This window comes from Streptopelia decaocto (genome assembly GCF_964273445.1).
Source record: "Streptopelia decaocto genome assembly, chromosome: 3".
Lineage (NCBI taxonomy): Eukaryota > Metazoa > Chordata > Aves > Columbiformes > Columbidae > Streptopelia > Streptopelia decaocto.
In genome coordinates this window covers 33,840,327-33,864,636 of record NC_138656.1, presented here as the reverse complement: position 1 = coordinate 33,864,636, position 24,310 = coordinate 33,840,327, and the positions used below count along the sequence as shown (strand labels likewise).

The 24,310-nt window shown below is 58.5% G+C and overlaps 2 protein-coding genes across 8 annotated transcripts in view; both read left to right on the top strand.

Annotated features, from left to right (window-relative positions):
- The window catches only part of TMEM63B (transmembrane protein 63B), a 47,511-nt gene extending 42,651 nt beyond the window's left edge, over window positions 1–4,860 (top strand). For 3 of the 6 annotated variants that reach the window (XM_082048316.1, XM_082048313.1, XM_082048314.1), the window contains 8 exons: window positions 120–282; window positions 434–539; window positions 697–864; window positions 992–1,107; window positions 1,345–1,425; window positions 1,581–1,664; window positions 2,395–2,519; window positions 4,419–4,860. In XM_082048316.1, the coding sequence (XP_081904442.1) occupies window positions 120–282; window positions 434–539; window positions 697–864; window positions 992–1,107; window positions 1,345–1,425; window positions 1,581–1,664; window positions 2,395–2,519; window positions 4,419–4,473 (898 nt within the window). In that variant the 3' untranslated portion in view covers window positions 4,474–4,860. Of the gene's footprint in view, window positions 1–119; window positions 283–433; window positions 540–696; window positions 865–991; window positions 1,108–1,344; window positions 1,426–1,580; window positions 1,665–2,394 lie in introns of all 6 variants that reach the window. The other 3 variants (XM_082048317.1, XM_082048315.1, XM_082048318.1) reach the window with 3 other exon arrangements.
- Window positions 4,861–7,603: 2,743 nt separating this feature from the next.
- On the top strand, window positions 7,604–20,898 carry CAPN11 (calpain 11). Of its 2 annotated transcripts, none has more exons than XM_082049244.1 (22): window positions 7,604–7,682; window positions 10,402–10,684; window positions 11,257–11,326; window positions 12,803–12,921; window positions 13,063–13,196; window positions 13,372–13,540; window positions 14,121–14,204; window positions 14,287–14,372; window positions 14,569–14,643; window positions 15,040–15,200; window positions 15,280–15,449; window positions 15,677–15,688; window positions 15,953–16,164; window positions 16,288–16,327; window positions 16,584–16,649; window positions 16,991–17,048; window positions 17,147–17,211; window positions 18,071–18,139; window positions 18,246–18,324; window positions 18,765–18,881; window positions 18,957–19,015; window positions 19,585–20,898. In XM_082049244.1, exons 2-22 carry the CDS (start codon window positions 10,439–10,441, stop codon window positions 19,609–19,611), a joined length of 2,118 nt encoding a protein of 705 aa, XP_081905370.1. In that variant the 5' UTR covers window positions 7,604–7,682; window positions 10,402–10,438; the 3' UTR covers window positions 19,612–20,898. The 2 variants fall into 2 exon arrangements, with proteins under 2 accessions (XP_081905370.1, XP_081905371.1); XM_082049245.1 differs by lacking the exon at window positions 7,604–7,682 and adding an exon at window positions 8,626–8,753.
- The last annotated feature ends 3,412 nt before the right edge of the window (window positions 20,899–24,310 follow it).

Genomic DNA, 24,310 nt, shown 5'->3' with positions numbered 1-24,310 from the left:
GGCCCTTCTTTGCGACAGGGGGAGGTTCTTGTTGGCATCCAAAGGTTCTGGGGTCTCCCAGCTGCTGCCCTGCGAGGAGGGAGCAGCCCCTGCAGTCTGCTCTCCCCATTCCTCCCCAGGTGCGTGTTCCTGCCAGACAACGGGGCCTTCTTCGTCAACTACGTCATCGCCTCTGCCTTCATCGGGAACGCCATGGACCTGCTGCGCATCCCCGGCTTGCTCATGTACATGATTCGCCTCTGCCTGGCCCGCTCGGCTGCTGAGCGGAGGAACGTCAAACGCGTACGTAGCGGGGCTGAGGGCTGGGTTGTGGCCTCCGTGGGCAATGAGAGTGCTGTGGTGAGGTCCTAATGCCGTGTGTATGGCGGGGTGTGCTGCTCACCCCCGCTCAGCTCTCAGGGCCATGTTGACGGGTCCCTGTTCCTTCTTGCAGCACCAGGCCTACGAGTTCCAGTTTGGGGCTGCTTACGCCTGGATGATGTGTGTCTTCACTGTGGTCATGACATACAGCATCACCTGCCCCATCATCGTCCCTTTTGGTAAGTGATACCCCTCCACCTCCCTGTGTCAGAGACTGGGGAGAGCTCAAGGCAAGGAGGCAAGAAGTGTGGTTTGGGGGAGACACTCCCTGTCAGTCAGAGGCACTGGGAAAGAGGACGATTCCCCACTCTGCTGGCATCCCTCCCTTTCTGCCAGGGCTCATGTACATGCTGCTTAAGCACCTGGTGGACCGATACAACCTGTATTATGCTTACCTGCCTGCCAAGCTGGACAAGAAGATCCATTCAGGGGCTGTGAACCAGGTGGTGGCGGCCCCCATCCTCTGCCTCTTCTGGCTTCTCTTCTTCTCCACCATGCGCACAGGTGAGCTCTGGGCTGGGCTGCCAGTCCCTGGTCTCCTGCAGAGTCGCTTCCCTGGCCAGGCTGTGGTCCTGGCAGCACAGTCAGGGTCCCTCTGACACACCACCACCTTGGTTTTCCTTTGCCCCAGGGTTCCTGGCCCCCACTTCCATGTTCACCTTTGTGGTCCTTGTGATCACCATTGTGATCTGCCTGTGTCACGTCTGCTTCGGGCACTTCAAATACCTCAGCGCTCACAACTACAAGGTGAGGGGGAGTGATGGGTTGTGGGTATGGGACCCTTCTCCTTGGCTGCACAGCTCAGACACAAAACAGCAGGGGCTCTGGGGGAGGTCCCAGCCTGCTCCCTGGCAGAGCTTCTTAACCCTGGCTTCAGGGAAAAGACAGTCCCAAGGCTGTCCAAGCTGCCTGGATACTGCTTCTGTGGTGGGACAGCAAATGTGTTCCGCCCAGCAGCCTCTCAGTTTCTCTTTTCCTTTCCAGATTGACCACACGGAGGTGGACACTATAGAAAACAGGCAGAACGGAAGACCTGCCACCAGTCTGCCAGCTCCCAAATCAGCTGTGAGTCCCTGTCCCAAACTCCATGCCCTGGTGTGCTCCATACCCAGGTTTGGGAAGGGCGAGGGAAGTCCCTGTCTGAGTATCTCTCTCCTCACCCCTCTGAGGGGTGCCCCTCACCTGAGCTGGATGATGAGGTGTAACCCCCACACACACAGATGCACAACCCTTTCCTGCTGCTCCTCAGACATTGCGCATTTACTCTCTGCCCTGCTCTCGGCTGGGACAGTGAAACCACCCGGGTCAGTCTTCCTTCTCATTCTGCATCTTTGCACGCTTGCCTGTCAGAAGCAGTTGTCACCCACCCGGCTGGTCCTATTGCCAACACACAGGGATCTCTGTGGGCCTTGCCTTGAAGGCCATGAAAGTGCTCTGAGGGCTCCCCCCTCCCCTGCCCAACTCTGAGATCCCAGAGTTAGTTATCTGAACTTCTCCTTGGTTCACTGGTTCATTCCAGCTGCATCCTTCCACCATGAGATTTTTCTAGTTTGAGTATGTGCAGAGCTGTTCAGGGGGTGCATGGAGATTTGGGGTAAAGCAGAGCCTCCTGCTTCTTCAGGAGAGCAGGGCTGGGGTGTGCACGTGGAATCCAGGCTCCTTCCTCGTCTCCACGTCCCTAAGGGTGGTGACATCTCTCCAGAAGGAGATTCCCTATAGGAGGCAAGTACAGCATCCCAGTCCACATGGGCTCCAAAGAGCTGAAAAGCCTTGTGGTGTCCCTGCCCTGGCTTCCTGGAGGTGCTGCCTGTCCCAGGATGCTGGGATTTGGCACGTGCACTGTTGCAGGGCCAGGCCAGCCTTGCTTTTACCCTCTCTCTCGGTACATCCCATGGAGTCTGGACACTCCCTTGCCCTCCCAGCGTATCCCCATGCTCAGCCTTTCTCACGGTGCTTTGCGGGTTGTGCTCTGCTGCCACAAGAAGCCCCCCAGGCTCACGTGTGTTTCTGCTCTCCCCTCGCCCACCCCGGCAGAAGTACATCGCCCAGGTGCTGCAGGACTCCTCGCCGGAGGGCGAAGCAACAGAGTCGGAGGAGCAGGGGTCGCAGGATGAGGAGCTCATCAACGCGGATGGCATGAACGACACGGATTTCCAATCGTGTGAGGACAGCCTGATAGAGAACGAGATCCACCAGTAGGGACCTCGGAGGGAGGGAGGGAAGGGAAAGAGGCCCAGGAGTGGGGCAGGCTGTGCGCATGGAGAATTTGGGAAGAGGCACTGAGGGTGCTGGCCGCTGTCCTTGCCCACCCATGCCCCATGGCTGCTGCCTTCAGCAAGCTCTCTGTTCCCCTGCCCCTCCAGCCCTGTACCAGCGCAGCAGCTCAGCGGGCATGCTCATTACTAGCTACCTTCTTCAAGGTGTCCCTGGACCCCAAAGCCCCAGGGGCTCGGGCGGAGGGGGACTGTGATCCCTGCAGTGCTGCTCTGGACCCGCAGGGAGGGAGAAGGCTGGGTGCTTTGTGGGGAGGGGCACAAGCGGAATCTTTGAGGGCCCCTTCTCTTCCCCATCCTCCTGGCAAGAAACACTAATAATTTATTAGATTTGCAAGAAGGTGACAAACAAAAAGCTTTAGTTGATGTATTGGAAGTGCCCCCTAGGTAGGGGGGTGGCTTTTGTTGCACCTTCTCCCCATGCCCCTGTGTGTCCTTTCTCAGCCCCTTGCAGCATCCCATTGGTGGGACATGCCAGGAGCAGGCCCAGGCACAGGGGTTGGTGACAGAGACCTCCCCCAGGTGACAGCCTGGTCCTGCGGTCGGGGTGACATCAGCCTGGGGAAGGGTTGGTGTGAACTGGGCCGCCCCTCGCAGGGTGAGGGTCGCTAAGGGCATTTCTGGTGTGCAGGAGGAGGCGCAGGCAGCCTCTGCCCCAGGTCCTGTCCCCTCCTCCCTCAGGGGCAGAGGTGGGGGATTGCAGCATCATTTTAAGCGGCATTTATTTGCACATATTTCTCCCTTTTCAAACAAATCAACGTGACCCCTGTGTGGTACAGTGGCCCCCTTTGCTGCCCCGTGTCTGCACGGCAGAGTCAGGCCTGGGAATGGGGGGGCTGTGCTGGCGGTCTCCTGGGTGCTAAGAAGAGGGGAGAAAGGGTCCTGGACTGCAAGCCCTGGGCACCCTGTGGGGGCATCACTGCCTGGTTGTGACAGGACTCCATGGGCTACCTTCCCTGAGCTGCTGTGGGATCTTCCCCAAGCTGAGGTGGTTGGAGAGGGAGGGAGCCCTGGAAGAGCAGCCCCTGGGAGCCCTCTGCAAGCAAGACCACCACCTTCAGAAGCACAAAAGCCTGTGGGGCTGTGCTGGCTTTCATCACCTGCCCTGTCTGGGTGGAGGCTCCCCTGGCATTGCCCAGCCTGAGAGAGGGGGGCTGTTCCTCCCCTACCTCTGCCCTTGCCCCCTGCCTGGTGATGGCTGTGTCTCAGAGGCAGGCAGGGGACAGGATGGATGGGAGAGGTGGACTGGAGCCCCTAGCACCTGCAAGGAGGTCTGACCCTGTTTAAAAGGCTCTTTGTGAGGAGGTTTCTGGTCAGGATCAGTTTCCCTCAATTGTTTCCCCCTTCTCCTTGTGTAAAATATAAAGGAAAATGATAAATCTCCCTGCTATTGAGCTATATTTATTTCCCTCAACCCCCTGCCACCATCCTGTTTGGTGCTCATTGCAGACACTACCACCCATCCCTTTGCCTGTCATCTGCAGGCAATGCTCTGGCTCACTGGGGCCAAGCTCAGTGCCCTCCAGGGTCTGCTGGGGCCGGGTGGAAGGGAACAGTCATTTCCCTGTTCAATCACCTGTGCTGGCCCTGGAGCTCCAAGCACCTTAATAGACCTGAACAAGCAAAGCGTCAGCCCTGCCCAGCTCTGCTGTGGGGAAGGGGGGTCACATCCCATGGCTTTTCTCCCCCTCACCTCCCAGTAGAAGAGGGGAGCTGGACCCACAGAGCCAAGCGGGGGCTGCTCTGGGGAGGATATAGCTGACTTTCCTGTACACCTCTCTATAGGAATCCCAGGCCTGGAGGAAAGGGGGGATGGAATGGAAGAGATGTGGGTCTTTGATGCATGGGAAGGGCAGGCCACCCCACCTCCCAGGGCTCTGCTGGGGCTGGAGCACATGCGGGTGCAGACGGGCATGGTGAGTGTCACCCATCCCCTCCAGGGATGGGCTGGAGATGAAATGAGCATGTGAGCTGGGAGCTCCTGGTCTGCTCCCAGCCTGGGGCGGGGAGGTTGTTGATCCTGCTTCTCTTCCACCTACCTACCACCTTTGCCTCCGGTCCAGCAGGCAGGCTGGGATGCTCCAGTCGCTGTAGGTACAGCTGTGGCCTGGGGCTGCCTCTGTGGCTGGGGGGGCTTTGCCTGTGGAGAGCGGTGTGTTCCGAGTGGCACTGTCTGTGTAGAGATGTGTATTATACCCTGTATATATTTGTGTACAAAAGAAAAAAAGGGAAAAAAATGAGCTGTTGTTCCTGCAGTCTTTTCTTTGTGGAGCGGGTTGGGGGCTGGGACCTGGGAGGAGAGGACCCCAGCTGCGGCAGGGATGCAGGAGCATGCGTGGTGCAAAAGGAGGAGTGGGGGGTTTGTGCACTCCCTCTGTGCAAGCACAAGCCCTGCCTGGCTGCCAGGAGCCCAGCTGCTGCTCGTGGGCTCTCCCAGCCCAAGCAGGCTCTCCATCCATCTTGCAGAGGCGTCAAAGGTTTGCTGATAAAAGCAGGTGGATGAGGAGCCGCGTGCAAGTGGGGCTGGAATGCTTTGGGAATGGTGTGGGAGGGGAGTGGCCTCGGTGACAGATGTCAGCCCAACCTTAATGGTCCCAATAGCAATGTATGTTGCCATCTGCATCCAGGAGCCTGTCTCCTTGCCTGGCTTGGGTGGGCAGCTATAGCCTTTGGGAAAGGGTGAGGGGTGCCAGGGCCCTGGGGCTCCGCTTGGCTGGGAGTGCCTTCTGGCCATGCAAAGCTGCTTGTAGCTCAGCCATCTCCAAAGCACAGGGGCAGGCAGCAAGCAGCTGGCCCTCAGGACTGCTCCCTGCTGCTCTCCATGCTGCCTGGGGCTGGGGTGGTTCCCAAGCAGCTGCTGCGTGTTCACTAATTTGTGTACAGTGGCCGTTGCTTGGAGCATGGCACAACGGAGAGGCAAGGTGTGGAGCAGGCCTCTGAGAGACGGATGAGTGACCCCAGCTCTGTTCCCGCCTCGCTGCATTCAGGTTCTGTGGCTCCATGTGCCAGCAGCACGGTGTAACTGAAGGGACAAAAAGCTCTACTTCCCCTGGCAGCCTGCAGCCAAAGGTCTGGGGAGAGGCAATGGCTGGGCACAAAGAGAACCAAAGACCAAAAGAAGAATGGTGCTTACTGCCAAGTCTCTACAGGCATCTCTCCAAAGGGAAGCTTAGGGGAAGAGAAAAAGGAAATTTCACAGGTAATGGTGCAGGTGCTTGATGGAAGCTGCTCCCAAGCACAAGGGGCAGGACACAGGACAGCCTGCATGCTGGATTACACAGCAGCTCTCTCCTAACCCAGGACAGTCAGCTGTGAAAGCGGCTTTAAAGGCCACAGAGGGATAAAGAGGCAAAACCTGAGCAGGAGGAGAATGGGCTCACAAGAAGGATGGCACTGTCCTGGGTGGATCTGAGCGGGCAGGGTTCACGGCCAGAGAAAAAGCTGGCAGAGCTGTCCAGGCACAAGCCCAAAGCAGGAATAAGCCCTGGCATTGCAGATTTCTGATTTTCTGAAAGCACGTTGCTGCCTGTAGCTCGGTGCAGAGCTGGCTGGGGACTCAACCAGGGCCCCCCCTACACTTTCAGCCTGCAGGCAGTGATGCAGCTGTGTTCTGCCTGAGAATAAGATGGAATGGGTGCTGCTGCACTCCAGAGCAGGGCACCCCAAAGCCTCTTCTGTACCAGGGTGGGCAGAGCAAGCTCCCTGTGCCAGGCTCTCCTAAGTGGGAATGGGCCCTGGCCCAGGCCGGAGTGCTCCTGTGTAGGTGCGGCAGCAGGACCATGCCACAGCTGCATTTGAATGGCCTGGTTGCCCTTCCCTTGGGAAGGGCACACAGCTCCTGCCTTCACGTGCAACCTGCTCCCTGCTTAGCAAGGATTTGCCCTCCTGGAGCAAAGTGGGGTGGGTTAGAAAGCAGGCACTCTGTGAAGCCTGAGGGGCCAGCTGGGTGCTGCAGTGAGGTGGTACAGGCACAGCCTCCCCAGCTGCAACCAGGCATGAGCGTTGGAGAAGGACCCCCACGTTTGGTGGCACCCATTGGGATCACTGAGTTCAACCCTGGCACCAAAAGGATGGCAGTGCAGGGCTTCTTCCTGGACCTGGGGCAGGTGAGGCTGGGCCATGCCATGCCAAACTGAGCTGAGCTGGACATGCCAAACCACACCACGCTGTGCTGAGCCATGTTGTCTATGCTGGGCTAAGCCACACCAGGCTAAGCTGTGCCTGTCCATGCTGGGCCACGTTAGGCCAGACATAACCAACATTGCACCTCACTGGGTTGCATGAGGCAGTGGTAGGCCCTGCTGTGGCCATGCCTGTTGGCAATGGCACCACCCAGCATAGCCACACCGTGAGTCATGGAGGGCATGCACCGGCAGCCCTGCTGTGGGAAGCCCCAGGGGAGTGGGACCTGCTTGGGATGGGCTCTGCTGGCACCCAGCACCAAAGGGCAGCCGGTGGGGTGGGTGCTGGCCATGGCAGACAGGGCTTGCAGGAGTGAGGTGGTGCTGGCATAGCCTCCCCAGACACAAGGGGCAGAGAAGGGACCCCAGTGGTTGGGTGACACCCCATGGGACCACCAAGTCAACAAAACATTGGACAAGGTGCAGTGCAGGGCTTCACCTAGCTAAGCTGAGGGGCCAGCAGCACCTCCAGTGCCATGTCACCTCCAGCGCCAGCAGCACCAGTCAGTGCCATGTCACTCCCAAACCTTTTCCCAGGTGAAAGTTGCTTCCTCTTCTCCTTCCAGCCCCAGTTTCCATGTGCATTGAGCCCTTTGTTTGCAGCAAAGGTGGAGAAGCACGCCCAGCCCGGCTGTACCCCCCTCCCATCCCCAGGAGCTGGGGAGTGGTGACAGCAGCCAGGACCGCACCAGCAGGCCCAGTCAATCCCCTCCCGGTAGTTGTGAACGGTTGCTGCGCCTTTAATTCCCCCTCCCACCGCCCTCCCGCCTTTGCTGGTACATCCTGCCCGCCCAAACCCCACCTTCCGCGGGGCCGAGCCGGGCTGGGCTGGGCTGCAGCGGGCAGGGCGGTGGCGGCGGCAGCTTCCGTAAGTCCATCCCCCCCATCCCTGTTCTCACCCTTTTCCGACCCCCAGGTCGGGGTTAGCACCGGGGGGACCCCCGCCGCTGGGCGGGCAGGAGTCCTTAGCGGAGCCCCCGCGGTGGGGGAGCCCCACCCGCCCGACGGCGGGGGCCCGTCCGGCTGCTCTCCCCGGGCTCTGAGCTGCTCCGGGCTTGCCTGTCCCCTCCCTTTTTATCCGCGGGGATTTTTGCATTAGGTAACAGAGCCGCAGAGACCTGGAGGCATCGCAATCAGGGCGGCGTGTAAACTGGCTACCGCAGCAACCCGAGATGCGATGCTGACCCCAAGCCAACGCCGCATCTCATCGAGGGGATGCGGGAACATAAAGGGGAACTTGTAGGAAATTAGGACCTTTGGCACCGGACGGCCGGGAAGGGGCTGATTGTTGCCTACACACTGTAGGACTCTATGGGCGGCTGCGGCTCCTTGCCCCGAGCTGAGTATGCGGCAGGATGCGGTGTCTGGGCTCGGCCTAGCTGGTTTTGAGGAAGGGAGCTCCCCCTTTCTTTCGATTTCCCAGAGCAGCTGACGAATCAGAGGTCTGCAGAGATTTTTGGCTGGACTTCAGCATTGATGCTGTCCAAGAGTCTTTCAGTGTGTGCTAAGTTACATGAGCTATCAGGGACCCTGTGGGGACCAGCGTGTATTTCTGCTCTCACCTAGAAGGGATCAGAAGTGCTTCTGATACTGGGAAGCATCATATTGCGGTTGGATATTGCCTGGTGTGGAGAAGTGCCCTGGGGGCTTGTCTTGTCTCTGCACGCCCTTTCCTCCCCATGTCTCCACCTGCAGTGTCCATCAGCATCAGCCTGGGGGGGGTGTCAGTAACTGACCCCATTGCCTAAAGCCCCACGTGGTTCCTGTCCCATCCTGGGGTCTCAAATGTTTTTTCTCTCTCTGCGCTTGCGTGACCTACGTCTGCCACTGAGCCCAACCTTCCCCGAGTATTTTGAGCCACAGAGCTAAGAATAACTCTCATGGTGCCCGTGTCTGGTCTGCACGCCGCTCTCCATGTCCGCGGCCATGTCCAGTGCCGGTAGGCTGGGCAGGAGAGGGTGCACGGAGCCGGGCAGGGGGAGTTCCCCAGCCCTCGGCAGGCCGTGGTGTGGGTGCTGGGAGGCTGGTGAGGTGGGAGCTGGAGGCTGTGCGGGTGGCTGTGTTTGAAATTCTTCCTCCCACACCCGCCCTGGGCGCTGGGCAGCGGCTCTGACCAAAGGAGCCTTCCCACCAGCTCTGCAGGCAGCGAGTGCCTCGCTGCTGGGAGAGGCTGCCAGCGTGCTGGCTGCAGAGCAGGTGTCAGAGGGAGGAGATGATGGAAAAGGCTGAGAGAAGGATAGTGGGTTTAGAGCATCCCAGGGCAGGTGGAGCAATGGATGGTGAGGCAGCAAGCCAGCACTGGCACCTTAGCCCACTGCTCTGAGTGGGTTGCTGGCTCCCGGGTTATTTACCCGAGGACTGCTCTGCTGCTTCACATGGAGAAACCTCCGGAGTATTCAGCACCAACCCTGCCAAGCAATAGCTGAGAAGGCTGGGGAGTGGGCTGGGGTAACCTGCAAATGCTGGTGGGCCCATGGTGGTGGCACCTGGCCCACAGCCCTTCTGCAGGTGACTCTGCTTGCATGGGGGCTTGGACCACACGGCCCCCGGAGGCCCGTTCCTGCTTGGGCGCTGCGGTGGACACGAGTGCCAGCTCCTGCCACGGGTGCCTGAGCAGGGCCGAGGGCAGCTGGGTGCAGGGAGGGGAGCTGGGGCTTGCCCCACGGCAGCGGGGCAGGGCTGCAGGGCCAGGCATGCCTGGCAGCTGTGTCACGTCAGTTTGAAGCGCTCAGCCATGAGCTGCTGGTTAAAGCCTCCAGGCAGAAAGCCTGTGGCAAGCCTTTTGCCAGAGCGAGGGACTAGGATCTGCCCTGTCTCGGTCTCCTGGTGCTGGGGTGCCCTGCTGCACTCTGTGTCCCTTCCCCGGAGCTTGAGTCACCCTGGCTGTGTGTGCTGGGAAGGGCCGTCCCGCCTCTTCCTTCCCTCGTCCTTCCCTGGCCCCATAGATAGCGCTGTCTCTGCGCTGCACTGGGCTCCTCCCGGCCCGGCCCTATTGACTCAGTGCTCAGGCAGCCGGGGCGGCTTTCGAGGGAGAGGCGCCCAGGGCTGCGAGAAGCTGCGGGGTGGCTGTGACGCCCTCCTGGCTGCGACAGGCGAGGAGGAGCCGGGATGAGGGAAGGTCCCGGAAAACTGCATCGGGAGGAGAGGCTGTTGGGGGCGGAAAGCGGCTGAAATTCCTCCAGGCTCGACCTTTCTGTGCGGCAGCAACTGGAGAGCTGTGTTTGGGCTGCCAAGGGGCTGCTTCCTCCCCGCCGTCCCTCAAAGCCGCTCTGCCCCTTCCGCGTCCCCTAAAGACAGCACGGCTGCGATGGCTGGGTTGGAGGCCGTGGCTCAGAATGGGTCTGCTGCCAAGGATGGGATTTGGGGAGGTACTCCTGGTACATTAACCCAGCCCAGGGATGCTCTGTGTGCCAGCTCTGCTCACTGCCCTGGAGCAATGCTGGCAGAGAAGGTCCCTGATGTGGGGGGTGGTGGGGAATTTGGGATCTGTCTGCCCAGCCTGGCACCTTGTGAAATGGCTGATGTCCCCAGGGGATTGCACGGGTGCTGAGCCCTGCCTCATGCCACCCGTGCCTGTTTCATTGCAGGGAGAGGAGCTGAAGGTAGCGCTGCCGGTGCCCGGCTATGATGCCCTTTGGTGGGATGGCTGCCCGTCTGCAGAGAGACCGCCTGAGGGCCGAGGGGCTCGGCCAACACAACAACGCCATCAAGTACCTCAACCAGGACTATGAGGCCCTCAAACAGGAGTGCCTTGAGAGCGGCACCCTCTTTAGGGACCCCCAGTTCCCAGCTGGCCCCTCTGCCCTTGGATTCAAGGAGCTGGGGCCTCACTCCAGCAAGACGCGGGGGGTGGAGTGGAAGCGTCCGTCGGTAAGTGCTGGGCTTGCTTCTCCTGGGGCTGGGCTGCAACATCTGCCCTGCAGTGCCTGCAGTGATGTGGTTTGCCAAGCTGCAGCCTGGCTCCTCTCAGTTCTCAAGTTCCCTCGAGTGCTTCACAGCCTTCTTTCCCAAGGACCTAGAGCAATGCCCCATGAGTGTCTGCTCAGAAAAGCATCATTCCTGGCAGGCTCTGCTTCCATGGGGCAGCAGAGGGTGGGTTTTAAAATGGGTGGGCTACGTCAGTGCTTCTGGGTATCATGGCACTGATGCGTCACCCTTGGTGACTGAGGCTTTTGAGGGTGTATATCCCCTGCTGCCACGAGTGCAAGGGGAATGCCATTAGCCGATCTAGCTATGTCCTCCCATGGCTGCAGCAGATCTTGCCCCCCCTTACTGTGATGGGCTTGCAGTCAAGCCATTTTCTCTGGCAGAGGGCAGGTGGGGAGTGTCTCTTGGAGACCATACACCCTCCCAAGTCAGAGCTGCAGTGGGTGCCAGCCCCCCAGAAGCCCAGGCCCTGCCAAGATCCAGCACCAGCATCTGATTCTTCTCTCCTCCTGCAGGAATTAGTGGGTGATCCTCAGTTCATTGTTGGTGGTGCAACCAGGACAGACATCTGCCAGGGGGCTCTGGGTGAGTGCTGGACCTCTGTCCCCGGACCCTGGTCTGGAGAGCAGTGGCTGGGCAGGGCTTCTGTGGTGGGAGAAGATGTAATTGTGTGAAGTTGAGAGTGGAGTGGTTTACAGCACCTTTCCCCAGGCCCGTGCAGTGCATTTTCATGCCAGCCACTGCACAAACATCTCTGTTGGGCTCCCTTCCCATTTAGTGTGGTGGAAACTGGAAGGCAGGGGTCACCCTGTGCCTCCTGGTGGCTCTCGTTAAGGCTTCAGAAAAACGAGTTGGTGTGTGCACAGCTTGACCATGCTAAGATCAGGGGAAATGTTGAGTGGACCCATGTCTGAAGACATGCTGACAACACCACCAGGAGCTGCTCCAAAGAGCTCCCTGTTTTGGTAAATGGTGAGGGAGGGTAGCTTGATAACAGTAACAAGCTGAAGTGGGGATGTGCTGGTCAGGACAAAGCGCTTGCAAAGCAACATGGTATGGCAGAAGGGGATGAAAGTTGAGCTATGGAGTACGAGGGGTGGTTTGTAATTTCTCCAGGGGTGTCTCCCAAGGCAAAGGCACTGACACAAGGAGAGCAGTGTTAACGAGCTGGGTAGGCTGGCAGGGCTGGCAACTGGGATTTCATGGCCATTGGAACCAGATCTGGGTACCACCAAGAGTGTCGTCCTGGGTCAGGTTGGGCATTTGACTGGGAGTATCATGTACCTGAGCACACATAGCACGCTGGTTTCAGGGCTGACCACATTTAATCCATCCAGTAATTAGGACAAATTTGAGGTGTTGACTGGAGCACGTAACAGCCCAGAGCACTGCAGCAGTGTTCAGTCAGTCATTAAAAAGTCTGAAATGCCATTTTGTCAAACCACAGCCCAGTACAGGTTATCCAGACTCAGGCTAAGGTGTGACAGGCTTCAAAGTCAAAAGAGAAAGTGAAACGAAGGCGAAGAATTTAAAGTGCAGTGCTAGCCTGGAGCAGCATTTGTGGTTAAGAGCACTTGGAAGGAAAAGTGCAGTGATGTTGCTTACAATTTGAGAAGCCAGGGCAGCAGCATTAAACATCCAGCTTGATAAAATGCTTTTTCAAATGCAGTTTGAAAATTGCAGTGTAATTCCACTGCAGAGCTCACTATCTGAGATGTGGAAGGCAATCATACAAATGAGTTCCAGGAGAATCTAGATAAACAGCTGCAGGAGGGGGCTGTTGGTGCTGACTGTATGTGGTGGTCTGGATACAGGCTCCAGGTCAGGGAGGATTGTTCCCAGTTGCCTTGCACTAACGCTGCTGTCCAGGGCAGGCTGAACGAGCCTGGCTCCCTGAGCTCCGTTTGTCTGCTGGACACTCTGATTTTTTCACGTGCTTTTTGAGCTGGGAAGCCCCAGACATTTGCAAGGAGGGCATGCCACGGCCTCCTGCAAAGCCACTGCCTACCCCCCCAGCTAGGGAGGTGGTGGGTGCTCACAGTGGCTCCTCTCCATCCCCAGGGGACTGCTGGCTGCTGGCTGCCATCGGCTCCCTCACGCTCAATGAGGAGCTCCTGCACCGCGTGGTGCCCCATGGGCAGAGCTTCCAGGAGGACTATGCTGGCATCTTCCACTTCCAGGTGGGCTAGGAGCTCCTGGCCCTCCATGGCTGGTGGGCTGGGGTGGGAGGAAGGGTGGTGGGTTGAGGTAATCCCTCAGTGGTAGGGATAAGCAAGTTGTGTGATGCTCCAAGCTCACCCCACTCTCTCCTGACCCCCTAGATCTGGCAGTTTGGTGAGTGGGTGGACGTGGTGGTGGATGACCAGCTGCCCACCAAGGACGGGGAGCTCCTGTTTGTGCACTCAGCAGAGTGCACTGAGTTCTGGAGTGCTCTGCTGGAGAAGGCCTATGCCAAGTGGGTACCCCCATGGTGGGCACGTGGGTGGGTGGGGGCCAGGGGACCTCGCTGCGTGAGGCAGAGTAGAGGTGGTAATTTCTCTCTCTGGCCCTGCTTGTGCTGCATGCCTGGGGAGCAGCAGTGTGTTACGTCCTTGTTACCTCACGTGCCCCTCTTGCTTCCTGGTGCACAGGCTGAACGGCTGCTATGAGGCACTCTCGGGGGGCAGCACCACCGAGGGCTTCGAGGACTTCACCGGCGGTGTGGCAGAGATGTATGACCTCAAGCGGCCGCCACGCAACATGGCCCACATCATCCGCAAGGCGCTGGAGAGGGGGTCCCTGCTGGGCTGCTCCATTGACGTAAGTGGTGTGCTGGATGAGCCAGGGGCTCTGCCGCAGCGATGGTCTCACAGCCTGAAATTGTGTCAACAGTCGCTTCTCTAGGACACCAAGTGGGAGGTTACTTCTTTCCCCTCTTACCAGAGCCCCCTTTCCAGAGGCAGCGTGACAGCCTGGGGGCACAGTGTGTGGGGCTGCAGCCCAGCTGCTGGGAACAGGCTCCTTTGGGTGGAGTGGGAATGTCCATTTCGAGCATGGGCTGTTGAACAAGAGTCTGCCTATAACTCCCGCCATGTCTTACATCAGCATCTGAGAGTTACCTGGAGTGGGGTTTTCCATCTGTTGCTTCTTGTGAAATCCTTTTCTTGCTTTCTGGAGTTTGGGTGGTTCCCTGATGGATCTTCAGGGTCTTCAGGCTGGGAAAATCTGTTTACATTGTCCTAAGCCAGCAGCCTTTGAGCAGAGGGTGCTGGTACCTGCTGCTTCATGTGGCTGGAGCACCACAAAGCAAGGGGATTTCTCCACATGGTGGAGGGAAGGGGTAGGGATAGCATTACATGAATTTAATCATATTCACTTGAGCTTTGCATGTTCTCCTTAGATCACAAGTGCATTTGATATGGAAGCAGTGACCTTCAAGAAGCTGGTGAAGGGCCATGCCTATTCTGTCACAGGCTTCAGAGATGTGAGTCTTTATGTGAGACTTTAATAGCAATAAAATAGTCTGGCCAGTGGCGTGGGCTCAACCTCCTGTGTCTGGTCGACAGGTGAATTACCGGGGTCAGCAGGAACAGCTCATCCGCATCAGGAACCCCTGGGGTCAGGTGGAGTGGACTGGAGCCTGGAGCGATGGGTGAGTTCGACAGATGGGACGTTAGTCCCACCACGGGCAGGCCAGCAGGCACTGCACACACATCAGCCAAGTGCACAGCACTGCTGTGGGTATATTTGCAGCGTGCAGTGAGGGGGACAGTCGAGGGCCTGCTCTGAAGTGTTCTTGATTCACCTTTAGTAGTCCTCATCTAATTGTCTCTCTTCTGCTAATGCAGCTCCTCCGAGTGGAACAACATTGACCCTGATGAGAGGGAAGAGCTGCAGCTGAAGATGGAGGATGGAGAGTTCTGGTGAGTGCCAGAGCAAAGTGCTGCTCTTCTTCAGCAGCCAGCCTGGCAAGGAGCAGAGGAGCTGGGACCCCACAGTTCTGCTTCACCTGAAACACATGACCTGCCTTTATGAATTGGGTTTCCAGCACTGGAGAGCCTGCTGGCATTTTCTCATCTGATCTAGTTAATAATTTTCCTCCCTTCAGGGGAGCCCAACTAAATCCACAATAAACATCTAGGAAGGGTAAACATACCTTCTTTCCCAAACTCAGCTTTAAATGAGCTATAACTACTCAGGGTAAAAGATCTTGCTGTCACTTAATTCTTCCAAAATGTTGTCTGGGTCCAGAGGCACTTGTGCCCTCCTCCCTGCCCCCCAGCAGTGCCCTGGCCCCAGCCCCTGCCTGCTTCCCACAGGATGTCTTTCCGGGACTTCATGAGGGAGTTCTCCAGGCTGGAGATCTGCAACCTGACCCCCGACGCCCTCACCAAGGACGAGCTCAGCAGGTGGCACACGCAGGTGTTTGAGGGCACGTGGCGCCGGGGGAGCACTGCTGGGGGCTGCAGGAATCACCCAGGTACCTCTTCCCCCTGTATCTCTGCTCTTGGCGGCACAACTGAGCTGGGTGTCTCATCCACGTGTCCTCTTTCTCCCAGCCACATTCTGGATCAACCCCCAGTTTAAGATCAAGCTGCTGGAGGAGGATGATGACCCTGGGGATGATGAGGTGGCCTGCAGCTTCCTGGTGGCTCTGATGCAGAAGGACCGGCGGCGGGAGCGGCGAGTGGGGGGCGACATGCACACCATCGGCTTCGCTGTCTACGAGGTAACCCCCGCCCCCACCCCAATTCTGCTTCCTTGGGACCAGCTCAGCCTTGCCAGTGCTGCCTGGACCTGGCATCGCAGTCCTCAAGGAAACCTTTCCCACCTGCTTTGTTTGGTGTGTGGGTTAATGTCCCCTGTTCCATGCTCTCCACGCTGTAAAGGATGGGGGCAGGTACTGGGATTCTGATTTTTCTTTTTTTTTCTTCCCCTTTTCTCTCCTCCCTGCAGGTTCCTGAGGAGGTAATTGCTGAGACACCGGAGACTACTTCCTCTTGGAGGGGAGCACAAGAGTGGGCAGGAATGGGTTAAGGCACATGCATGCATGTGCACCTTGTGACAGTGACAAGGGCACTAATGGGTGCTGGGCATCTTCCTGCAGGAGGGATGGCTCCTGCTGGGATGGGCAGGGTTGTCCTGTCCAATGGGGCTGGCTCTAGTCCCATCATGCCCTGTGGGTCTCCCCCATTTCGGGGCGGTGGTCCACAAGCGGGTTCATTCCCCCAGGCCCAGGGCAGCCAGCACGTGCACTTGAAGAAGGACTTCTTCCTGCGAAACCAGTCACGGGCACGGTCCGAGACCTTCATCAACCTGCGGGAGGTGAGCAACCAGATCCGGCTGCCCCCTGGCGAGTACATCGTTGTGCCTTCTACCTTTGAGCCACACAAGGAGGCTGACTTCATCTTGCGAGTCTTCACGGAGAAGCAGTCGGACACAGCGTGAGTCCCTGCGTGGCCAGGGGACACCCTGTGTCTGTGAGCGGGGGAACATTTCCCCACCGCAGGGAGCTTGCTGGCTGGGAACCCCGCTCATCACTTTGGTTTCCTCCTTTCTGCCCCCAGGGAGCTGGACGAGGAGATCTCGGCAGATCTGGCAGATGAGGTAGGAGCTGCTGCTTTGGTTGGGTTGGTGGTGGGGCTTGGAAGGGCAAGCTGCAGGCAGGAGGTGGCTGCCTGGGTTTGGGATGTCACTGTGGCTGGAGAGGGGCTGGCAGGGTCATGGTGATAGGTATGTGGGAAGTAACAAAGGTGAGAAGAACGAAGAGCTTTCCTTCCAGTATGGGTTTGCTGAGCCTGGGAGGCAGGGCAGAGCCCAGATTTGACCACTAACCTCTTCTTTCTGGTCCACATCACCCCAGGAGGAAATAACTGAGGATGACATAGAGGACGGCTTCAAGAACATGTTCCAGCAGCTGGCAGGGGAGGTGGGTACAGCTGTGCTGAGCTCTGGGGGGCCCTAGCCTGGGAGGGGATGGGACCTGTGGCCAGGAGAGCTCCAGTCCACCCCATGCTTGCTCAGTCCAATCCTGCAACAGGTCCATCTCTGCCACGACTCAGCCCAGCTGCCCCCAGGGGTGATGTGATGGGAGCAGATCTGGGGAAGAGGCATCCAGCTGTGGCCCAAACTCTTCTGGGCATGCAGAAAATGCAATGGCACCCTGATGTTTTGTGACTAAGGCAGAGATGTTTAAGCAGGAGCAGGGGGATGGCCACTAGTTGGGTAGAGAGCAGGCAAGGGGTGCTGCTAACTCTTCTCCTGCTGCAGGACATGGAAATCAGTGTCTTCGAGCTCCGGACTATTCTGAACAGAGTCATCGCTAGACGTGAGCACTACCCTTCCTGCCCCTTGCTCCTCACAGCCCAGGCCTGCTCAGCAGGTTGGGTTTTGATGCATGTGCTCAACCTTCTCCTTCCTCCTCAGACAAAGATCTGAAGACAGATGGGTTCAGCCTGGACTCCTGCCGCAACATGGTCAACCTGATGGATGTATCTTCTTGGTGCTGTGGGCAGGGACCAGCTTCCCTGGTGCTCAGCCTGCCAGCAGCAAGACTTCTCCACAGGAGCTGGGGCTTGGCTCTCCAACCATGCTGAGGCATGCTGGTGCAGGGAGGCAGGGAGGGATCCTTGTTGCTTCAGGGCCACCTGCCCTACACCCCTGGACTTTAGCAGCAGGTTCTTTGGAAAGGGCTGTCAGTTCCCCTGCTTGCTTTGCACCCTGGCTCTGCCACCAGAAGCACAGCCCAGCCCCACCAGTGCCTTCAGGCTTCCCTTCCAAGAATAAGTGCCCTGTGCTTCCCTTTCCTCCAGGCTCCCCAGCCTGATGTGACATGACGCCATCCAGATTTCAAGGCACTTCTGGAAGTGAATGAGGGCTGTTGAGCTTCTTTCCCCCCAAACCATCCTGTCCAGCAGTTGAGGATGAGAGGTGTGAAGCAACAGGTGCCAGGGCTCGTGTTCCTGCTTGCACAAGGACATGCAGTTGAGGGGTCAGGTGAGGGTAGAGGAGCACCTCCAAGCCTTACTTCATCCTGGCCCTGCAGCATCTCCTGTTGCTGCAGGCCAGCCCAGTTTTGCTCTGAGGACACCACAGTGATGTGCTTCCTAGAGAGCAGCACAGCTGTTCCCAGGGGGTCGCACAGCAACTAGGCTAAGTGTTGCACTTTTCCCCGCTGGGTTGCAGGCTCTGATCTTGCTGATGCTGCAAAGCAGACAGGAGGTTGGGGGGAAAATTGGGTAGGTCAAGTGTGGCCAGGCTTTTCTCATGTCAGATGGCTGCGATCTGATGGCTTTTCTATTATGCCACCCCCTTTGCTGGCTGCTTTCTCCTTGACCCTCTGCTTCCCAGAAAGATGGCAGTGCCCGCCTTGGGCTGGTGGAGTTCCAGATCCTGTGGAACAAGATCCGGAGCTGGCTGGTAAGGAGGAGCAGGGGGCATGGTGCACTGCAGCAAGGTGAGGGGACAGCCAGGCTGGAAGCCACAGGAGAGCCTGCCCTTCACCTCCTCTGTGATGTTTTTGCAGATGATCTTCCGCCAGCATGACCTGGATAAGTCAGGCACCATGAGCTCTTATGAGATGCGCTTGGCTCTGGAGTCAGCCGGTAGGTCTGGAGAAGGATGGGGCTGGGCTGGGAGCTGGGGAGGGTGCTTCTGCTGTCTGAGCCCAGTCCCAAGTAGCTGGAGAAGAGTGAAACCAGCCTATGCTGCTTGCTTGGAGCCAACCTGTCATGGTAGTGAGATGTGGCCCATGTCTGCAGTGGGCTCTCTCCATCCCAGCTATGCCAAGTGCTGCAGCCTCAGAGTTAGTGACACACGCAAGGTGGTCCCAGCCTCTGTCCTCCTCTGACCTGCAGGGTCCCATCCTGGCACAGCAGAGGCCTGAGAAGGATCAGTGAGATAACTAGTCATATGGCTCCAGGGAGAGCATCCCCTCTCCCTGCTGAGGCAGAACAAGCTGTCCCTTCGGGTGGGGGCGTGGACTTTCGTAGCTACACCCGCCTCTTCTGCCTTCTTGGGGTGCTGAGCGCTCTCTGCCTTGCAGGTTTCAAGCTGAACAACAGGCTGCACCAGGTTGTGGTGGCCCGCTATGCAGACACTGACATGGGTGTGGACTTCGACAACTTTGTCTGCTGCCTTGTGAAGCTGGAGGCCATGTTCAGTGAGTGGTGGCTTTAGGGCAGGGAGGGCAGGAACAGAGGGATGTGTTGCTCACCTTGCTTTTGTGCCCCTGCAGGATTCTTCCACAGCATGGACCGTGAAGGCACTGGTACTGCCGTCATGAACCTAACTGAGGTGAGAGCTCAGCCTAGTGGGAGGTGGGGTGGGAGACAAGGTGACAAGGCATCAGGGTGAATGGGGCACCTGGGGTAGGTGGCAGAAAGCCCTCCAGCCCTTTGGGTAGGGAAAGAACCCGTGAAAGATCAGGATGAGAGGATGAGAAAACGTGATTGCTGAAGGCTCCGTGCTTAGGGTGGGTGTCGAGGATGGGACCAAACTCTTTTCAGTGGTGCCTAACAACAGAATGAGGGGCAATGGGGACAGACTGAAGCACAGGAGGTTCCCTCTGACTATGAGGAGAAACTCCTTTACTTTAAGGGTGAAAGGACTGGAACAGGCTGCCCAGAGAGGCTGTGGAGTCTCCTTCTCTGGAGACATTCAAAACCTGCCTGGACACATTCCTGTGCAATCTGCTCTGGGCATACCTGCTTTAGCAGGTGGGTTGGACTAAATGATCTCCAGAGGTCCCTTCCAATTCCAAACATTTTGTCATTCTGTGTTTCTTGGAAGGCTGTCAGAGTTGACACGAGGGCACGTCAAAAATGCATGAGCCCCTGCTCATCCCTTCTCCCTTTCTTTCCTAGTGGCTGTTGCTGACAATGTGCGGCTAGGAGCCACAACAGATCCGCTGTGGCTGGGACACCCCAGCGAGCCAGGCCCCTTCCAAGTGCCTCCCCTTGGATCTGTGGACACAGGATACTCCTCTCCCTCGCTCCATCCCATGCTGAGCCACCAGCCCTGCCTCTCAGCAAGTCTCACGCCACCCTCTCTGGTGGACCAGGGGTCAAGGCAGGCAGGGGATGTCCTTCTTCTCTTCTGGGTTGGACTTCTGTCTACTCCCCCCTCCTCTCTCCCCACCCCAGAACAGGAGGAGGGCAAGCAGCATGGGGTACCTGTGCATCCCTGCACCAAGCTTGGCAGGAGTGAAGGAGCAGGCTGGGGGGCGGATAGAGAGCAGAGAGAGGCAGGAGCTGCAGAGGGAAGAGAGGGGAGACTCATACCGCTTGCTCTAGTTCTGTCCCAACCCTGCTGGCACATGTTGCCTGTCTCTGCACACGCCTGGGAGCATCAGCGGCTACTGCCTTGCTCAGGCAGAGGCAGCGTGTTCCTGAGGAACCAGAGTGGCCTTCTGGGAGGAGGAAGGGCCATACTCTTCTTCTTGAAGCCCTTGCACTGCACTCATCACCACTAAGCACGACCAAAGCATGGAGCCCACTGGCTCTTTCTGCGTGGCCTTCAACACATCACTCCCACCTCCATGCCCCTGCCTTTGCCCCATCAGTGGGTCAAGCCCTGAAACTTAAGCACTGAATGTTTGGGGGCTCCCTTGCCACGGGAACATGTGCCACCCTCTAGTGCAGCAGAAGCTCATCTTCCACTTGGGCACAGCAATGCCACCACCATCACAGCGGTTTGGCCTCCCCTCCCAGCCCTGGGGGCTCCTGGGGCATCCTCTGACCCTGCTTATGGCCCACACAACAGGGCTGGGGGGGGGCAGCACCCACGAGAGAAGGGGGGGGGTGGTTTGGGGGGTGTTCTCCTGCACACAGTTGGGTTTTTTCCCTCCTTTACCCTCCCACACTGTTGCACTCTCCTCTTCCCTTGGGCTCCTTTGCCCAGTGTGAATGGGCTCCAGTGCCAACATATTTCCACTTCTCTGTGCTCCTCCACTCCCCTTCACCTTTTTCTGGGGTAACGGGGTGGCTCTAGCTTGGTGGTGAGCAACAGCCCATCCTTTGCCCTGTAGAGGCAGGCAGGCAGGCAGCTGGCTTCCTCAGACCCCTGTCGTCACTGGAGGATGTACCTGCAGCAATAACTAACCACTGCTGCCCGCCCGGCAGCTCCGCTTCCTCACCCCGCTCACTGCGCACTCCGGGAATAAACCGAGATCTGTTGGACGTGTGGCCTGGGTGTCGCATCCACCCTCCCCTCGCCACGGCCCGGGCTGGGGGGATGAGATGCAGGGCCAAGCCCAAAGCACACTGTTTGCCCAGCCTGGGCCATGGGTGAAGGAGCATCACCAAGTACAGGTCTTGTCGTGGGGATGTGGGGGTCTATATCCCCTATGATTTTTTTCAAAATTCACCTCTTCCTTTGCAGGTGAGTCTTAATGCTGATACAGAGGGGCAGCACCATGTAGGAGGTATAATGGAGCACTGCTCTTCAAAGTGAGAGCAAGCAGCGTGCTGTTGCCAGGGCTGTTTGATTATCCCAGGGATTTTTCAAGTGGAGGAAAAGCCGGTGCTTGCTCCCTGGTGCGGGTGGGAAGAGGAGTGTGTCAGTGCCGGGCTGGGGTGGGAGGCTGGGACAGCTTCACCGCAGTCTCTGCCCCAGGGATGTGGTGCAGCCACACTTCTGCTCACCTAGGGTAGCCCTGGGTCTGGCCACAGTGTCCCAAATGGCTCCCTAGGGCACTGCCATGTGCCTCTGCCATGGGAGCTGCTGGAGCAGTTTAATCTCACCCTCCTCCTGTCTCACCAGCAGCTTGGCAGTGGCTGGAGACAGCCGGTCAGGCTGGGTTTGACCTGGCAGACTTTGTGCTGGGGTGGATGAATGTTAGTTGTGGTTTGCTGCCCTGGCCTGTCCCTTGCCCGGGGCCCTTCTGCTGGGGGCAGAGCTGGGGTCTGCTCTTAAAGGAAGGGGGAGCAGGAGGGGCTGGGGAGGGGAAAGACGGTCTGCTTTGGTAGGATGGAGTTAACTGTGGAGTGGCTGGGAGTGGAGGGCAGCCTGGACCTCTGGACAGGGACCACACCAGGTATGTGACACTGGGTAGGGGCTGTGGGAGGCTGGTGTTTTCCCTTGGCCATGCAGGCTACAGCTGGAGGCAAAAGTTTTCCTGGAAAACTGCTGTGGAGGGCTGGGTGGTGAGGCTTTTCACAATATGTCTCAGAGCAGGACTCCTCCCTGTGTGCATCCTGCCCCTTGCTGACACGCCGGAGGGGCATCACAGCCCACATGGCCCCAAGGGTGCTCAGCATTTGGAAGCAGACTGCCCTTGCGCACTTTATTCCCCCACTGGCATCTCAATATCCCTTGTGTGGGTGCCCTTTGTGCCAGCCCAGCTCCCTGGGACCACTCTCATGGTGGGGCAGCACCCGGCCCTGGTGCGAGCCAACCTGGCTCAGAGCACAGAAGGAGACAAGGTGTGACAGCAGTAGGGAGCATCTCCCCAGCCTGCCTGTCTTCGGAGGCTCCCCAGGGCTAGGTGGCCGTGGGCTACTTGCACTTGGCTCGTGGCTACCTGTGAGCTGACCTGCCCTGGATGGGGTGGGGGTACATTGGGGCGTGCCAGCTTGGGCTCCCCCGCTCCTCCTTGCAACCCCAAAGCCTCTGGGAAACAACAGCTCAGGGGGGATGAGACACAGGGGCAAACATGCAGGGCTGTCATCACTGTCCCAGCTGCGGCGCCTCGTGCACACAGAGACCTGATTGTAGGGCATGGTGCTGCCCTGGCTTTGGAATGACAGGTGCCCCCAGCATAGCCTTACTAGAAGCCCCCATCCCTCCCTCCCTCAGGCGCCAGCTGGCAGATCCCTTCCCTCACTGGCCCCCACAGCTGACAGCCCACTATTTGCGGGGGTCGGCAGCTGGGGCCTCCCCAGCTGCCAGCTAATGCCACAAAGAGTAGCCTGGCTCATCCCCCTCCTTGCAAAGGAGGACAAAGAGGAGGCTCAGCAGAGTCCTTAAGTGCTGGCATAAGGTGAGGAGCAAGAGCGGCTGGGGGCCAAATGTGGCCAAAACTGCTCTCAGCAGTGCTTAGTGGGCACTAGGCAGCAAGAGCCAGCCCGCTCCCACCTGTCCCACACCTGCCCCCAGGTCTGTGTTGGGTGGGAGTGCACAAGGTGGGCAGGCAGCACCCATAGGTGCACAGCACTACTGCTCCTGCTCCCCATCGTCATGGCATCTCCTCCTGCACCCCATGCCCTGTGTCTCTGCCTCCTGCAGCCCAGAGCTGCCTGTCCATCCTGAGGGTCCCTCTCTCTCACCACCAGCTGCTCACGTCCATCCTTCAGGCATGGCATGGGGGGACAAGACCACAGCTTGTCCCCACCTGGCCCCACCAGCTGCCCTGGCAGCTGGGCTCTGGCTCTGTCTCCTCCTCGGCTGCACTTTGCTCTGTCCTGGGCCTGCAGGAATGTCAGTCCTGTGGGCACAAGGGGCCTTTGTGCAAGTGGGGGTCTGTGGCCCAGCCCAGCATCCCCAGCCGGGGCTGTGGAGGGACACAGATGAGGGCACATGCGTGGGCAGCAGCTGACACCAGCATGGCGTCACAGCTCCCAGCCAGGCTCTGCGGTGTCCCTGCTGCCGCAAGGGCTGTCAGGAAGGAAAGCCCTCTTCCCATCCCCCTCGCCCCTCCGGCACCAGCAGCTGGGTGGCAGGAGCATCCTGCAGCCACTGCCAGCTTGGGAGCAGTGCCAACACCAGCACAGAGCTGGCACCTCCTTGGCGAGCCTCGGTGCCCGTGCCAAGGGACACTGTGGGCTCAGCCACCCTGCGGGGGTGAGCATGGGGCGGGGGCCGAGAGCACCAGGCAGCAGCTGCTGGATTCGGCCTTTTTCAACAGCTGCCGTCTCAGCACCAGCAGCAGGGAATGTGCATGGGCTGGGGCTTTCCACGGCCTGGCCATGGTGCATTAAACAAACTATTTATAGCGCTCATGTTGCTCCCCAGAAGGAATGGCACACATTCCTCCTGCATGGGGCTGGGTGCTCGGGTGCCACTGGTGTCCCCAACACCAACACCTTCTCAGGTCCCTGCCAGAAGGGTGAGGTCTCCTTAGAGAAAGGACTCTCGGCTGCCTCTCAGCTTCTTTCCCCCCATTTCTGTTAGCTCCCGGTGCTAGACCCAGAGCAAGATTTGCAGCATATCTCACACACCTCATAAAGAGATGCCCAAAGCCCATGCCCTTCTTTCCAGCACCCCTGCTCCCTGCTAAATCCTCTAGAGCCTTTGCCATGTGTCAGCCACTTCGAGCACTGGCAGGTGCTGATGGTTGCTCTGTCCCCTGCGCCTGCCCCTGAGGCTGCAGAAGGGTCTCACTCCCCATGAAGTGAATCAAATCCCTAGGGCTTTGGAACAGCAGGGAGGAGAAGACACGACGACAGCTCTTCACAGTTCTGTCACAATTCTGGGGACAGCCCTTGCAGCTGGGCTGCTTCCATGCTTCCAGCCCTCTTCTCCCATCACCAGCACTGCTTCATCGCAGGCTTCCAACGACCCCACAATTGCCTTGTGCCACCCAGGGGCATCTCCTGCTGCTTGTTTGCTGATGTCCAACTGCCTGCTGACCATCTGAGAGAAGTGCTATGG

Coding starts and splice junctions, on each gene's coding strand:
- CAPN11 (XM_082049244.1), top strand. CDS start 10,439: ATGATGCCCTTTGGTGGGATGGCTGCCCGTCTGCAGAGAGACCGCCTG. Junction 13,541..14,120: donor TGCTGGGCTGCTCCATTGAC/GTAAGTGGTGTG, acceptor TGTTCTCCTTAG/ATCACAAGTGCATTTGATAT. Junction 14,644..15,039: donor ATGGAGGATGGAGAGTTCTG/GTGAGTGCCAGA, acceptor TGCTTCCCACAG/GATGTCTTTCCGGGACTTCA.